Below are 16,022 nucleotides of genomic sequence, written 5' to 3'. Positions count from 1 at the left end.
TGACCGCATATTTTGGCTTTGACTATATCCTCCTGACTACCAGTAGTTCATTTTTGTCCTCTGTAGAGGACATGTCTAAACTTGAATATCGCCCACCACCTGCATTCTACTGAATTAATTCCTTTTGGTATCTGGAGACGACATTTAGGGCTTTTCAATGATACCACATGTGAAGGGGTGGGACTTTTGTACGTACCTTTTTCTAATTCATAAAAATGGCATTTATCAGTAATAACACATTTTATGGGAAGAGACAAATTAAGTGCATAAAACCTTTTATTATCTTACAAAGACTGTGGGATTTTTAAAAAATGGTGATTGGACAATATTTTTTTCCTGGTAGTCAGGATATTTAAAACTTGTTAAATCAAGACCACAAAACATTAGTTAAAAAGAGAATGTTTCTTGTTATAATCAGTTTTATGTCAGAGTTTCCTCTTTTAACGGAAGAGGAAACTTTTGTTAAAAGAAAGTTTTACTGCTCATATTTTCCTAGCTGTGTGTGTTAAATGCTTCCCTTGTTTCTTTTCTTCTTTCTCTATTGTTTATTTTCATGGGGACAAGTGATAAGTATAAACAAAAACATAACACCACAACATTTGTAGATGTGATGTGATTTACTAGTTTACACTTTAAAAGATAATAAATTATAATATGTCATACATAACATACAGTAGATCCTAGAAAAAAGGGCTAATCCAGTTATTGATTATGCCATCCTGCTTTCAGGTGTTTCCATTATGTGGAAATGAGTCTTTTTTACGTTTCTGTGGCAGGATTTGATCCTCCCTTTTCGGCAAATTTGTTGCATTTCAGCCGGATTGGAGAGTTTTTGGGTGTGAGCAATCTGTTTCAGATGACTCCACATTTTGACCCTCCAAGTTTGGACTTTTATTTTGGTTTTTGTTGGCTTTAGATCATTGTGTTGCTGCATAGCCAAAGTATGTTTGAGGTTGCAGTCTTGTACTGACGGCCAGTCATTCTCCTGGGGGATTTACTTTTTTATGTTTCATGGTTCTGCCATTACACCTGACCCTCAGACCATTACACTACTTGTCTTACTGCCAGCACAATGTTCTTTTTCTAACATGTTGTCTTAGTTTTATACCAGATGTAATTGAATACACACTTTCCAAAAAGTCCCTCTTTGGTTTTCTTAATCACCTTAGCATTTTCCCAAATAAAAAACCTTTTGGGAATTAGCAGGACATTTTATTGGAGAGTTTCAGATGGACCTTCGTGTTCTTTTTAGTCAGCAGAAGATTTCCCCTTCATACTTTCTCATGGTTGTAGTATTTCCTCAGTTCATGCAGCAAGTCATTATAAAGCAGCAATGCAACCCCAAACCATTACTGCTATCACATTTGCCTGTTGGTATGGTGTTATTTATCTGAAAGTCTGTCATAGTTTTGTGCCAGATGTAATAAGAAACCCATCTTCCAGAAAGATCCACTTTGTTGCATTTGGGCAAATGTGATCTTTTTCGTCCAAAATGACTTTTGCCTTTAAACTCTCCCACGGAGGCCATTTTCACTCAACTCAGGGGAGACCTGCATTGCTTTACATGTTCCCTTTTGACCTCTTGGATGACTTATTGGCTGGAATTTATATTGCTTTACCAAGTCAGTGGACTCCAAAGTGCTTTACACTTCAATTAGTCATGAAGACATTCACACACAGATGGTAGTAAAGCCTTTCTATTGCAGCCAAAGAAGCCCTCTGACCACCAGAGACGGGCAAAGCGGGTGAAGTGTCAGCCTCACATCAGGGAAAATTAAACCCTACCATTCTTTTTAGGAAGGAAATATTCTTTATTGTCCCACAACGATAAAATATAGGCGCAAGCTAAAGGTAACTAAAAGCATACATGTTCACGAAAAGGTAAAAGACATATGAGTAGGGGAAACAGACTGTAGAGTAAGGACAAATTTACAACATAAATCATACCATAGAGTTTAGATTGAACAAAATGTGAAATCGCATACGGTAATTTAAGGAAAAGAAAAAATTTACAAGATCTGCATTTGTGTATATGAAAAACTATTTACAATAAGCAAAAAAACTGCAAACAAAATCTGGAACGTAGATGCTTATCAAGTTTCTAGGGAGCAGTAATGGTAAAAAAAATTTTTTTTTTAAATCTAACATCTGCTGGGAGGAAGGATCTGTGATAACACTCCTTTGTGCACCTAGGATGCATCGGTCTTTCACCGACGAAGCTCTCCAGTCTATTTTATATGTAAATCTCCACCAGCCATCTAAACTGAATCAAATTTATGCCATTCTTGAATTGTGGTTGAGGGCCACAAATACTCTCAACCACAGGCAGAACTTTAGACTGCCCTATTTTAAAGGCATCATTAAAGGTGACAAATACTATACATACCACCTGTGATTCTGTAAAAATATATATATATATTTCTTAACATGAGACATACTCTAAGTTACATTTTCTATGTTTTGTCAGTATTAAATGATGCTACTGCCTTTTAAAGTGCATTATTAATGTTGGTCAGCGATGCCAAAGAATGCTGTCAACACTAGATAGCCAAATGTCAATAAAGTGCAAGTTTTCCCCCACAGAAGGAGTTTACAGTGAAGCCAATTGGAAGGTCATCACAATATGTATAGAGATGGTTGACAGAAGGCCATTTCATTAGTTAAAACGGTGAGATCGGCTGCTGTATATGGAGATGACCAACAAAAAGACATAAATGTTTGAAGGCTAAATTAAAGTTTCAAGTCAGGAATGTACTTGTGCAGACCACCAAAAGCAGAAAAAACAAAAGGTTTTTGTGGTGAACGAGGAGATGGGGAGAGATGGAGGCGACTCCTTAAGAGAACAGCCAAAGGAAGAAGTAGTAAATGTTTTTGTCAAAAAGTAGAACAATGAGCAGCAGCAGATGGTGAGCTCTGACCTGAACATAATGGAGTCAGTCTGAAAAGACAGGAAGAGACCGACTGAATCCACTGAACTGACTCCTTTGATATGTTTGACAAGTCACAAGAAAGACTCAATCAGTTGGGTGATTCTTTTAAACTCCTCATTATTATGAACTTCTTTATTTTTAATCAAATGACACACACAAAAGAAAGTCCTGTCAAATTACAGGAAGTCTTGTGTATATTTATGAAATATTTTGTTTACGTTATGATGTATTTAAGCCAACCAACTGCTTTGCAACTGAAAAACATGTCTGTGGTTGTTCTGCTGTTCGGCGGCAGATGTTTCCAACCGTTTGTGAGGAACAACCAATCAAACTTCCCACTCTGGCTATTTAAACAACGAGTCCCGGCCAGCCTCCGAGGTGTCACCTGCTCAAGATCCATCCGCGAGAATGTAAACATATAACATCTTTTTTATTATTCAAATTACTTTTATCACAATCCATGTGTTTTAATTACCTCTCTTTATGAATCGACACGCCATTTCTGTGTGTTGCCACCAGCTGTCAGGTTCAGGTTGTTGGCGGAGTGGAGGAAAAGTTGAGAGTCGTTACATCTGCTGGTGTATTGCATAGATTTTACACTCATGAAAAGGCGTCGCCTGGTTGGCTGATCGTGTAATGACGAAAATCAAGAATCCACAAGAAACAGTCTACCATACAAACTGTATCCAAGTAAAAAAAAATATGTGTAAAAATATTCATCTGAAGTGCTAAGGTCATATGAACACATCTTAAAGGATGTACATGTTTTAAAAGTGAAAGTACAGTAAAGCCACGATGCATATTTTCAATTAAAAATATGTTTTTATTACTCAGTAGTAAAGCCACTGGACTAATTCATAATAGTAATAAAAAACTTTTATTGCTACTGACTCATTTACATGTTTATGTACACAAATAGGGCCTACTACTGAATAAAAGAATGAATTGCTGTTAGTTTAATACTGCTCAAAAAAATAAAGGGAACACTTCAGTGTTCACTTAAATGTTAAAGTGTTCCCTTTATTTTTTTGAGCAGTATATATTATCATCATCTATGTTTACAATTGGACTTTTTTTTTTTTTTACAAAGTAGTCAGTTTCCTACAATCCAGGCATCAGACTCAACAAACATGTGGAAGAAAGTGATCTAACCCGATGAGAGAAAAGCTGAGTACCACAGTGAAACATGGTGGCGGTAGCGTCATGCTGTGGGAATGTTTTATAACAGGGATACGAAACCAGTTTCCATGTCAGAGTTGATGTGAAGATAGACAGAGCCTCAGGTAACATTTCTAGTGAATTGGAATATTACTGAAAAGTACTTAATAAGTATTGCACTTAATAATCTATGTTTACAGAAACTCCAAACAATCTAACTTGGGTACAGGACAGTGGCCCAAAAGATGCACACCACACTTTTAAGATTTTCCTCTTTTTAAATGTGAAAAGGACGAGCAAGGCACTTTATATTAGTGAAGAATGCTAATAATGAAATAAGAGAAGTGTTCAAACTAAAAACTTTTGGTATGGGTGGGTGGATTTCAAACTAAAACAACTTTAATTTCATTGCTTTTAACTAAGTTATTTCGAAACTGATTTGATTACCTCATTTAATCAGACGTTTTTAATAATATCTTTATTTGTAACTTTTTAGGACTTTGTAACTGAATCGTTTGTTTCACTTTTGGGTGTTGCCTAATGCATTATGAACCTACTAACAGTCCTTAATTTCGTCGCACTTCTATTAAACAATTGGATGTATTCTTTTCCATTACTACTATTTAAAACGAATAAAGTCAAAAATCTTTTAAGGAAGTTTAATACAAAACAATTAAACACCCGTATACAGCAGTTATTACAGTGTAAGTCTGCAGAGAGCGATGTATCTGCCGAGCATCAAGTAGAACCGTGCGGTGACTAGTTTTTTAGGCGGACGTGCTCACTGCCTTGGAACATTCTCTTGACTGTGCGTGGATGTGTGTGTATGTGTTTCGGTTAGATGTGTGTGAGAGTGTAATCTGCCTCCTCTCGTGTTGATGTCGACGCGCTGCAGGCCGACTGTGACTGGTGAATAACCGGAACAAAAATTAAAGAAAAAAAAAACAAAAAAGAAAAAACAAAAACAAAACACCTTCAGCCCGACCGCAGCACGCCGATCCCCTGAGTCACAACTCCGCTGGGTCCCGAACGACCATGAGCCTGCTTCGGCCGGACGAGTTCAAGCCTCCCCCGGAGTGCCCGGTCTTCGAGCCCAGCTGGGAAGAATTTCGAGATCCTTATGCTTTCATCAACAAGATCCGGCCCATCGCAGAGAGGACGGGGATCTGCAAAGTCCGGCCGCCGCCGGTGAGTGCGCCGAGTTGTTTTATTCGGTTTCTGAGGGCGCGGATGCTGAGTTAGTTCGGCTTTAGATGGACCGAGCGCTAGGATTTAAAGGGACTGTTCAACATGGCGGATACACACCGCGGTCCTCATTCTTTGTGCTGCAACCGTTAGCTTCTTCTCATTTACCCTGTATTTAACCCAGATATACTGATCTAGTTGAGGTGTACTAGCAGTCGTGTGTTTGTTGCGGGGTGTTAAATCCGTATCACAGTCGGAGGTCAATAAAGCCTCGGTGGTGGTCCGGTCATTGATCCTCTCTGCTGGCAGGCTAACCTTAGCTATACCTGTCATAATGAGGCTCTCAGCTTTGACACCAGCAGCTATGCGGAAGCTATTCGGCTCCTGAAAGCATAGCAAGAAAATGCGGATGATAAAAATAAAATAAATGACATTTAGCTTCATCTTTTACCGTGTTTGTCCTTTTAATGGCCCTAAAGCCATGAAGCTGACTTTCATAATTATTAATTTATTTAGTTGAAGAGCATCCACAGAGTGAGTCCCATCACTTTCATGGTCACTTTCTAATAAAAACCCGACGCAGAGTGTGTTCAATTGTTTTCATACACACGTTAATATATACGCATTTTTAACTGTTATGCAAGATGTTCTTGTTAAGTATGAATTTTTTAAAAAGTGGAGGAAAAAAGTCCTTCCTACTAAATCAAGTTATGACCTTTGAAGTATTGCTAAAAACGCAATATTGCTGAACATTTTATTGATGCAGGCTATGATAATATGAGCAACCACATAGTCAGCCAGGGTTCATGTATGAGCCTGTGTTGAAGGGTGTTGTCCTCCATGTTGGCTTTGTGGTAAGCTGGACTATTGAGTTGAGTCTTCCATCTGGCCATTTTGTCTGTCAGTGGGGGATGTTGGCCACAGACTTAAAGCAAAGAACTTGGGGCTCATTTTGTTACTTTGGGTGTTTTTGACCTCCTTCTTTTAAAAAAAAAAAAAGTGTTTACATTACACAATGATCTACAGGGTTGTGAGAAAGTATATCCTCCCGTACAGACTTATGACGTTTTTATTGTTTTTGTCCCAGTTAAGCAGATTTTAACACCAGTCGAAAATCAGCTGAGTAAATAAAACATGTGGTTTTTCAAGTTAAGGTTTAATTTAAGGTAGATGTACCATTCTGAGCCTTTGTGAAAAACGTAGTCACTCACTAATCCAAATAATCTGGTGACAACTATGTAGAAGAATATTGCCCCATTATTCTTTTGTGAATTGTCTTAATTTAGCCACACCAGAAAGTTTTAAAGCATGAACAACTTGTTTAAAATCATGGCATAGCATCTCAATCAGATATAAGTCTGCAATTTGACTCGGCTGCTACATAACTTTAGCTACGTTTTTGTTTAGAAATTCAGTGCTATCCTTGGCCATGTGCTTTAAATCATTGTTTTGCTGCATAAATCAAATAAGAGGCGAGTAGAAGACCCAAAAATTGTACTTGAGTAAAAGTAGCATTTCTTTTTCACCAGAACAGTCTTTATGACAACATTAGGTTGTGTAAAATAAAGTGAATGTGAACGGAAGCAGCTGGAAGTCTCATTTTTCTACAAGCAGAGGTGAGCAAAGCGCCCAAAACCTACTCAAGTAAGAGTAACACTACTTCAGCATATTTTTACTCAAGTAAAAGTAAAAAGCAGCATTCAAGAAAATGCTTAGGTAAGAGAAAGAAAGTATTCAGTCAAATGAAATTTGCATTTCAAATGCAGTGTGTACTTGAGGTGACCTTGAGTGTTGAGAAAGGTGTCTACAAATAAAATGTACTATTATTATTATTATTATTATTATTATTATTATTATTATTATTATTATTATTATTAACTGATCATAGCATTTGATTTAATACTTAAATTATGTAATGAGACAGAAAAAGGTTTAGTTATGTGTAAATTCTGATGTTTTAAGGCCTAAAAGGGAAGAAATACTGATAACTATTACAAACAAACAGATTCAAGCTGATTAAACACTTTTACAAATAAATATATTTCAGTATAAAACTTATGAAACTAATATTTACAGTATGTAATGAATATCTATGTTCAAACGAGGTCAAATACGTCCAGTTTTCACTTGACCTCCAAATAACATTTGGATAACAAGCTTGTTTACAAACAGGAGGTCTCACTTTGACATAAACAGTAGGTTTGCATCTGGTGCATTTTTAGTCAGAATATGTTTATTCTTCATTCAGTGAAGTTACTGTCACTGGGTAGAGTATCCTGAGATTTTACTCAAGTTACTGTATTAATTCTTCATAATAATATTAAGTAAAAAGTACATAGCTGTAAAATGACTCCTAAAAGTAAATATTTTTCAAGTACCTCTGCTTAAGGTGAGTAAGGTTTTCCTATAGCAAGTCATTACACTTGATAGTCCCAGAGCATTACACTACCACCACCATACATGACTGTCTGAAGATTTTTCTAAAATATTGTTAGTTTTATTCTATATTTAATGGGATACAAACCTTCCAGAAAGTTTCACTTTTGTCTCTTCAGTCCACTAAAATTATTCCCTGCACTCAAGCAGTCTCTCTCTCTCTCTCTCTCTCTCTTTCTCTCTCCCTCATTGTTAAATCATGAACTCTGACCTTGACCGAGGCAGGTGAGGCCTGCACTGTTTTTTTAGATGTAGTTTTTCGTTCTTTTGCAGACTTCCTGGTTGAGTCGATGATTGCCCTCGGAGCAGTTTTTACAGGCTGGCCACCTCTGGAAGGCCTTCACGTTTCCTTTATTTGTCGATAATGACTCTCACTGAGAATCACTGGAGCTCCAAAACCTTAGAAACGACCTTTTGACCTTCCCCAGACAATCACCTGCTCTTAAATCTGCTTAGACTGGGGCATGCTTCTTGACGTCTTTTAGCCTACTTCATGTTTCTAGACAGGTTCTGTTAAGTAATTTCCTAAATTTAACTCTGATCAGGCCTGCTATATTCATATAGCTTTAGTCATTTTAATTAATGAAATTCTGTTTTAAAAACTGCATTTTGCATTTATTCAGGTTATGTTTGTTTAATGGTCTGGACAAGTTTGACAGAAATAAAGTGTGTTAGGCGATTAGTACTGTTTATGTTCTCCATCAGCTGACATAACCAATAAATAATCAATATTTTTGTCTATATGATTATTTAAATCCAAAACAAGCCTATTGTTAGAGTTTAGTGTAACATTCCTTTAAGTTTGATATTCAGAGCAAATTCAAAAGTTGCCTCTTTCTTAATAGCGTAAATATATTTAAGGGATAGTTTTGTCGGGCTGGGTGTAGAGATGAAAGGGTGAATCCCGTCTGCAGGCTGCCAGCTATCATGACCTCCATGTTCCTTTATGTGTCGTTGCTCTTCAGGACTGGCAGCCACCATTTGCCTGCGATGTTGACAAGCTTCACTTTGTCCCTCGCATCCAGCGGCTCAATGAGCTGGAGGTGAGTTTTGTTTATCCGATTATGTCGGATGTGATTTTACTATTATCTGTCTCTGCGTCTTTTTGTTTTTTATTCATTTGTTTACATTTAGATTCTAGGTACTTTAAGAATGTTTCTTAGCATAAGGTAGCATTTTTTGGTAAGATAATAATGCTTTTTAATTTAAAAAAATATACTTTAGGTCACCACACTGTGATTTTGGAGAAATTAAATATTGATTTTCTTTTTTGTTTGTTTTTGTTTGTTTTTAGGCACAGACGAGGGTCAAGCTCAATTTTTTGGACCAGATTGCCAAATTCTGGGATTTGCAGGGATGTACCCTGAAGATCCCTCATGTGGAGAGGAAGATCTTGGATTTATATAAGCTAAACAAGGTGCATTACTTCCACCTCTCGTTATTCACAGACAGATATATCTCAGAGTTCAGAAACAGACACCGCTGACGTGACTCTGTGCCGTTTCAGCTCGTTGCAGATGAGGGGGGATTTGACATCGTCTGCCAGGACAGGCGGTGGACCAAGATCGCAGTTCAAATGGGCTTCTCTCCCGGCAAAGCCGTCGGCTCACACCTGCGAGGGCATTACGAAAGAATCCTCTATCCCTACAATCTTTTTCAGAGCGGAGCTAACCTGCTGGTGAGTTGCACGCATGTACCGGCATGACAGCAGTCTGCAGTCATCATCTGAAATGATGCTGTTTGTGGAAAAAAATGTAAAAAAAAAAACAAAAAACAAATGAAACGAGCAGAAACCAAACCGCCGTACAAAAGATTTCTGTGTGATTTGCTTTGGAGAAAAATATATGATATAATTTTTTTAAAGATAATTTTGAATTCTGCATTTCTAAGTTTTTGGTTTGGTTTGTTAGTAAAAGTGTGGATATTTAGTCAAGAAGGCTCCGACTGCAGAGGTCTATCATTCACCTATCTTCTCATGTCCCTGCACTCTCATTGTGACCCTCAGATACATTTAAGAAGTCACATTCAATTAAATTTTAAACCTAAAATACAGTTTTTAAGTTCTGGTCTGATTTATGAACAGGGGGCATGAAAGTGTTTGAATTTCAGTTTATTTTTTCAAGGTTTTTAAAGTGCTTGATTTCTGTATAAATCCTTGAAAGTGCTTCATATTCAAACTGCACAGTTCTGTACTAAGGTGTAATCTTACGTTTGATTAAAAGCCTAAATTTGGAAAACATTACTTACAGTTGAAACCAGATGGGTGCCTTTAGACTGCAGCCTGAAGTGACCCAATTCCGATTTTTTTTTTTTTTTTTTTTTTGACGTAATGCGACCTGTATCTGATGTTTTTATGGCCGTCTGAACTGCACAGGTCGGATTCTGTTTCGAATGTGACCCATATCCGATACGTATCCGATTCAAATGCGACCCAACGTCCTGGCCGCATTCGTCAGAACTGAACGTCACTGATTCTCAACAAATCTCACTATTCTGCGTCCTGATACGCGCAAGTAGGAAGAAAAACAACAACCATGACGGACTATATGAGGATTAAGTTGTTAATTTGCTGCTCCGGCCGGACAACAACTTCAAATATATAAGCTAAGCTCCACCGTTAGCCTCCATGTTTACTTCCGCAAACACGGAGCACTTCTTCTTCTTTTTATGGCGGTTGGCAGAATACTGAGAACGCTGACGCTATTGCGCCCTCTAGTGCGCATGCGGGGCACTTTCAAGTCGTTTGCCCGTTTACACTGCAGAAGGCATACAGGTCGGATTTACTGGCAGTGTGAACGGTCCTGGCAAAAAAATCGGAATTGCCAAAAAACTCGGAATTGAGTCACTTCAGGCTACCTTAACCCATATTTTCATACATGTAATATGAATGTCTGAAGTTAAGTCAGACTTCTTTAGATTCTCTTGTTTTTAGGTCAGTTAAAGTCACCAAAAGTATTTAATGTGACATAAAATTTTGCTATATTTTAGTTTAGTTTACCCCTGATCTAGAATAACTGAAACAGCCTTCTTTAGTTTATTTGTTTTATTTTTAACTCCAAAATCTTGCATTGGAAATGTTAGAAAACTGGAAATTTTTTGGAAAATCCTTGAATTTTACTGCGGGAAAAGTGTAGAAACCCTTAGATCTGTCGCAATAAATCAATTAATTACATGATAAATTAAGACAAAGTCAATCACTTCCATTTGCGTAAGTTATTGCTTTTCTCTTTTCTCTCTCTTTCTACCAAAAACTGGATGACGAAAGTCTTCAGTTTGGTGTTTTGGTCTCAACTAGCCATTTTTTTGAAGGACAGTTTTGTTTACAGAGACTTCATAGTTAATTTTATTTGTCGTTTCTGTCGTTTCGTTTATTTATTTTGGATATTTAAAATGTTTTCCACTTCCAGTGTTAAATCTCCTGTTGTAAAATCTGTTTAATCTGATTTAATGTCTGTCTTTTTAACCATCCTACCTAAAAATCTGCTTCCTACAGTGATCTGTCCAGCTTTTTAGGTATCGATATTAAACTACATATAAAGAGAACATGTGGAGTAAATCTGATGTGACAGAAATTGTTTTTTTTTCTTCTCTGTGTAAATATAATTAGTTCAGAGTGCAGGAACCAGTACACTCTGCAGCTGGAGCCTCTTATTATAGTTTAGTGTCTTGCTGTGACTTTAACTTAATTTGCACCGTAAAAAACAAAGAGAGCTTCTGTGATACTGTACTTGAATTGGTTCTGTGTGGCCGTTTGGTCAGGTCACTCTAAAATGTTTTATTACCAAAGCTCTCTTTTGCCTCAGGCAGAAGAACCAGCTTCCAAACTGATGCGTTTGGAGGCTGATCCTGACCTTGAAAAGGTACGTTTGTGTGACGATTACGAAGCTGCTAAAGCTTGAAATGAACCAAAATGCATGTCCTGTGTGGGTGGGTAGGTGGTCGTTGTGCCATACTTCCAGCTTGACTCGGCTGTATTTGCTCTCAAGTTACCTCGGTGTTACCACGTGCATCCAGCAGCCACTGTGGTTTTGTTTCTGTGCCAGGCAGAAATAAGGTCAGAAGTTAAAACTTTGTGGAGTTTTTGACTCTTAGACACAAAGGAGGAGGAGTTTTACTGTTTGAAAGCACAAAAAGACGCTGAGATATCAGTTAGTATAAAATCCATTCATCTGTTCACCTATTGTCTGAACCTGCAGAGGAGTTGGAGCCTGTAATGTACAATTACTTGCAAAAGTTTTCACACCTGTTGAACTTCTCATGTTTCAAACCTCAGTGTGTTTTAATTGCATTTAATGTGGCGGTGGGACTTGATTTAACTTTTGAGTTAATTGCATTTTAATCGAAATACAGCTCTGGAAAAAGTTAAACTGATAAGTTGCTCTTTATAGGTAAAAGTTTGAGTAAAATGAAGATTGGTCTTTTATTCTATGAACTACTGACAACATGTCTGTGAAATTTAGTATTAGCAGAAAAAGAGAAATGGTCAAAATAATGAAAAAGATGCAGTAATTTCAGACCTCAAATAAAGCAAAGAAATCAAGTTCATTTTCATGTAGAAACAACAAAACTAATGTTTTAGCTCAGGAAGAGTTCAGAAACCAATATTTGGTGGAATAACCAGGAGATTTTCAATGGGGTTCAGTGCAGTGGGCTCTTAGTTTTTTCCAGACAAAATAAAAAAAAAATGTAAAGATTTTTTCTCTCTAGTGGCCTTTATTTGATAGTTAATTGACAGGAAAGTGGGTAATGAGAGAAGGGGGAAGACATGCAGCAAAAGTCGCCATGGCCGGGAATCGAACCTGCAACAGCTGCGTCGAGGACTAAGGCCTCCATATGTGGGTTGTGCTTAACCCCTGCACCACCACAGCACACCCAAAATTAACATTTTAAACAAAAAAACTTTTATCTGCTAAATTATTGAGTAAATACACATGTGGGGTCAACAATATATTTATTGATCTTTATCTGTTATTTAGCTTATTCAACCATCAGATTGGTGCTTTCAAGAGTTTCTGGAATCCCTGATCATTCATACAAAGCAGAAACACTTAAATCTAACCAAGTATTTTTGTCTAGTTTCTAGTACAAATATCTTAGTTTTGTCTTATTTCAAATGTACTAACTTACAAGTAACTTTTCAGCAAGATATAGGAGCTTGTTTTAAATCACTAATTCCTTAATATTAATGAAAAAGTTCTAGTTCCATTGGCAGATTATTTCACTTATAACAAGACATTTTCCCATGTTGTAAGTGAAATAATCTGCCAATAAAACAAGTACTTCTTCATCAATATTAATGAATTATTTTCTTAAAACAAACTGAAAAGTTACTTTTATAAAGTTAGTTTCTCTTATTTCAAGTTTACTAAGATATTTGCACCAGAAACTAGACCAAAAATACTTGGTTAGATTTTGTGTTTTTGCAGTTTGTAACATAATACTTATATATTTATTACTTAAAATATATTGAACTCCGAGGTTGTGGAAAAGCTCAAGCTGTGTCAATTCTTTTGTTTTTGCTGCTATTTCATTTTCTTATTTTAATTTCCAGAAGTTAATATCTCATCTTGTTTGGCTGAGCGCTGTCTGAACCATTTGTCCTCCATTGTTACTGATTAAACCTGAGAAGTTAAACACCAGGTGAAGCAGGCCTCAGCACAAGCCTGAAATTATTTTGGATTTGACATGTTTGTCTTGTTTGAGGTGACAAACTCTCATTAACCACATCCTTCTTTTGGCCTTATTGTCTTCTGGCTTCACAGCCAAATACCATGTGATTTAGTACTTGACACGATAAGCGACATGGCTTTCAAATAAAATCTCCAATTTTTAAAATCACTTTCTTTACTAAAGACAAAATTACAAACGACAAAACTATCTTCAAAAAGTGGATTTTATTTCAATCATCCCTTCTGAGAGTTGTACAGTCAGGCTATGAGAATAAATGTTAACTTAAGAGAACATAACCATAATATTAGAGAAATAAAGACATATTTAGAAGAATGTCTTGAAGTTAAGAGAAAAGGTCGTTTTGATTAGAAAAGGCTTCCGTCTAGTTATCAGGATCTGATGTGATCACCTCAGTTTTAAAGTCCTGCTACTGATGATAATTTGATGCTGATGTAATAAAAGATTTCCTTATTTGTAAAACCGATGCCAAAGTATAACTACACAAGATGCCCACCATTCCTCATTTATATTTTTGGTTATTTTCCATGTTGGAGTTCTCATAAAATTATTACTTAATTCTCCTAATATCACAACTTTTTTCTGGTAATATTGACTCTTTATTCCCGTATTATTTAGACTTAATTGCCGTACGACTTTATTATTGTAATATCGTGACTTTATTCTCATAATTGTAAGAAAAATTGTAGCCTCTGTGTAATATATTATGGTAGAGTTGACATGAATTCAAGGTTCAAATAAATAGAAGCTGTGAAACAAGATGGCCGCCCTCTGAACTATGGAAACCCCAGGGGAGCATTGGTGGAAAAAAAATCCAGATTTTCCCAAAATTAAATCTTCGAAAACCAAAAAAAATTACTAATCAATAAAATTGATTTATCCTATTACAAGTACCTTTACTAATTGACTTTTTAAGTATCACAATGTAAAATCATACCATTCACTGCAAAAACACAAAATCTTCAGTAGTTTTGGTTTAGTTTCTAGTTAAAATATCTTTGAACACGACTTAAAAAAATATGAGTAGATTTCAAGCAAGATATATGATTTTGTTTTAAGCTAATAATTTCTTAATATTGATGAAATAATCACTGGCAGATTATTTCTATTATATCTAGACATTTTCCCATGTTGTAAATAAAGTAATCTGCCAGTGGAACTAGTACTTTTCCATCAATATTAAGGATTTTTTTTTAACTTAAAACAAACTCTTATTTCTTGCTGAAAAGTTACTTGTAAATTAGTTCTGTATTATTTCAAGTGTACTGAGATAGTTGAACTAGAAACTGGACCAAAACTTCTCGGTAAGATTTTGTGTTTTTGCAGTGCATTGACTCATATCAGCGATATCCTCCCAGTATCTTCAGACTTGTGTCCCATTCTGTCCGTATTTATAACTTCCTCATGTCTGTATTTGCAGGTATTTCCTGTCAAACATGCAAATCCCTGCTCATAGCCAGCAGGTTTGGGTTTTAAACTGACTCCGTTTCCCTCAGTGTGTCCAGAAACCCGAGCAGTCGGTGGAGGAGATGAGCGGCGACGAGCCCAAGCTGCAGGAGGCGATTCAGAGAGCGCCGGCCCCCCCGCCTGATGTTTGCCCAAGCGCTCGCCGAGCCAAGCGCATGAAGATGGAGGTGAGAGTCGCTGCGGCTTCACTTTTCACCGCGGGTTCCAAGAATAGCTTCATAGTGTTTTTTACTGTTTGAGGTTGCCTCTAGTTTCACTTCTTGTTCTGTGCTGGTGCAGACTACCTGTGTGAAGACTGAGCCAGGTGAGACGGGGGATAGCAAGCCCAATCTGAGGAGGAGGATGGGCTCTATTGTCGTAAAGCAGGAACCAGGTCAGACTCTTCGTCTCAGACAGCAAAATGTAAAGCATGTAACTGATTTAAAGCTGAAGTTTGTAACATTTTTATAACATAAAATATGTTCTTCACTCATTTGTTAAAACTCACTATGTCGTGACTGTATGTTATGGGACAGATAAGCTCCTCTGCCTGCTCCCAGTGCTCCCAGTGCAATCTAGAAACATCCAGTTAGGGCTAGCATAGCCTGTCATGAATGCTACGGCTAGTTAGCATGGCCACTGATGATGTCAGATAAACAGTTTACCTGTAACTGTAAGTTAAAGTTTCTCCACCATTAGCACAATTAGCAGCGACTATATGAGTTTGATTGACAGCGCTAAGACCCTCCTCTTTGCTCTGATTGGTTGTTTTTGGTCGGCAGCTGAGCATTTCTTGAATAGCTCAGGGAGGAGGTGGATCTTTTCACAGATTATCTGTGTTATGTTAAACTGTTATGACGTGACAGTTTTAACAGATGTGTAAAAAAACATTTTATATTAAAAGCACCTTTTCTATAGTCATATTTAATAAATTAGATTATTTAATAGTTAGCTTTTTCCAGTAACTCCATCACACATAATATAGAAAAATGACATAAAGCTTTATCTCTGTTATTCATGATGATTTTCTGCTTCCAACTAATGAAACTTCAACATTTAAGATTAGAATATTTGTGTTGCTTTTATCTCCGTGGTTTGGTGCTGGAAAAGTTTGAAAACTTACCTTGAAAAGTGCTTGAGTTTTAAACCCAGGACTAAATATGATTATATTTGACAAGA

General features: G+C 36.8%; 1 protein-coding gene across 1 annotated transcript in view; it reads left to right on the top strand.

Moving 5' to 3' along the window:
* Positions 1-4,902: 4,902 nt before the first annotated feature.
* Positions 4,903-16,022, top strand: part of kdm5bb (lysine demethylase 5Bb) — a 30,245-nt gene continuing 19,125 nt past the window's right edge. The window contains exons 1-7 of the mRNA XM_008414414.3: positions 4,903-5,276; positions 8,675-8,752; positions 9,004-9,126; positions 9,217-9,387; positions 11,513-11,569; positions 14,894-15,031; positions 15,144-15,237. Coding sequence (XP_008412636.2) covers positions 5,124-5,276; positions 8,675-8,752; positions 9,004-9,126; positions 9,217-9,387; positions 11,513-11,569; positions 14,894-15,031; positions 15,144-15,237 — 814 coding nt within the window. The 5' untranslated portion in view covers positions 4,903-5,123. The remainder of the gene's footprint in view (positions 5,277-8,674; positions 8,753-9,003; positions 9,127-9,216; positions 9,388-11,512; positions 11,570-14,893; positions 15,032-15,143; positions 15,238-16,022) is intronic.

This window comes from Poecilia reticulata, chromosome 7 (assembly GCF_904066995.2).
Source record: "Poecilia reticulata chromosome 7, P_reticulata-male-v2, whole genome shotgun sequence".
In the NCBI taxonomy this organism is placed as follows: Eukaryota; Metazoa; Chordata; class Actinopteri; order Cyprinodontiformes; family Poeciliidae; genus Poecilia; species Poecilia reticulata.
This window is presented reverse-complemented; position numbering and strand designations above follow the sequence as displayed.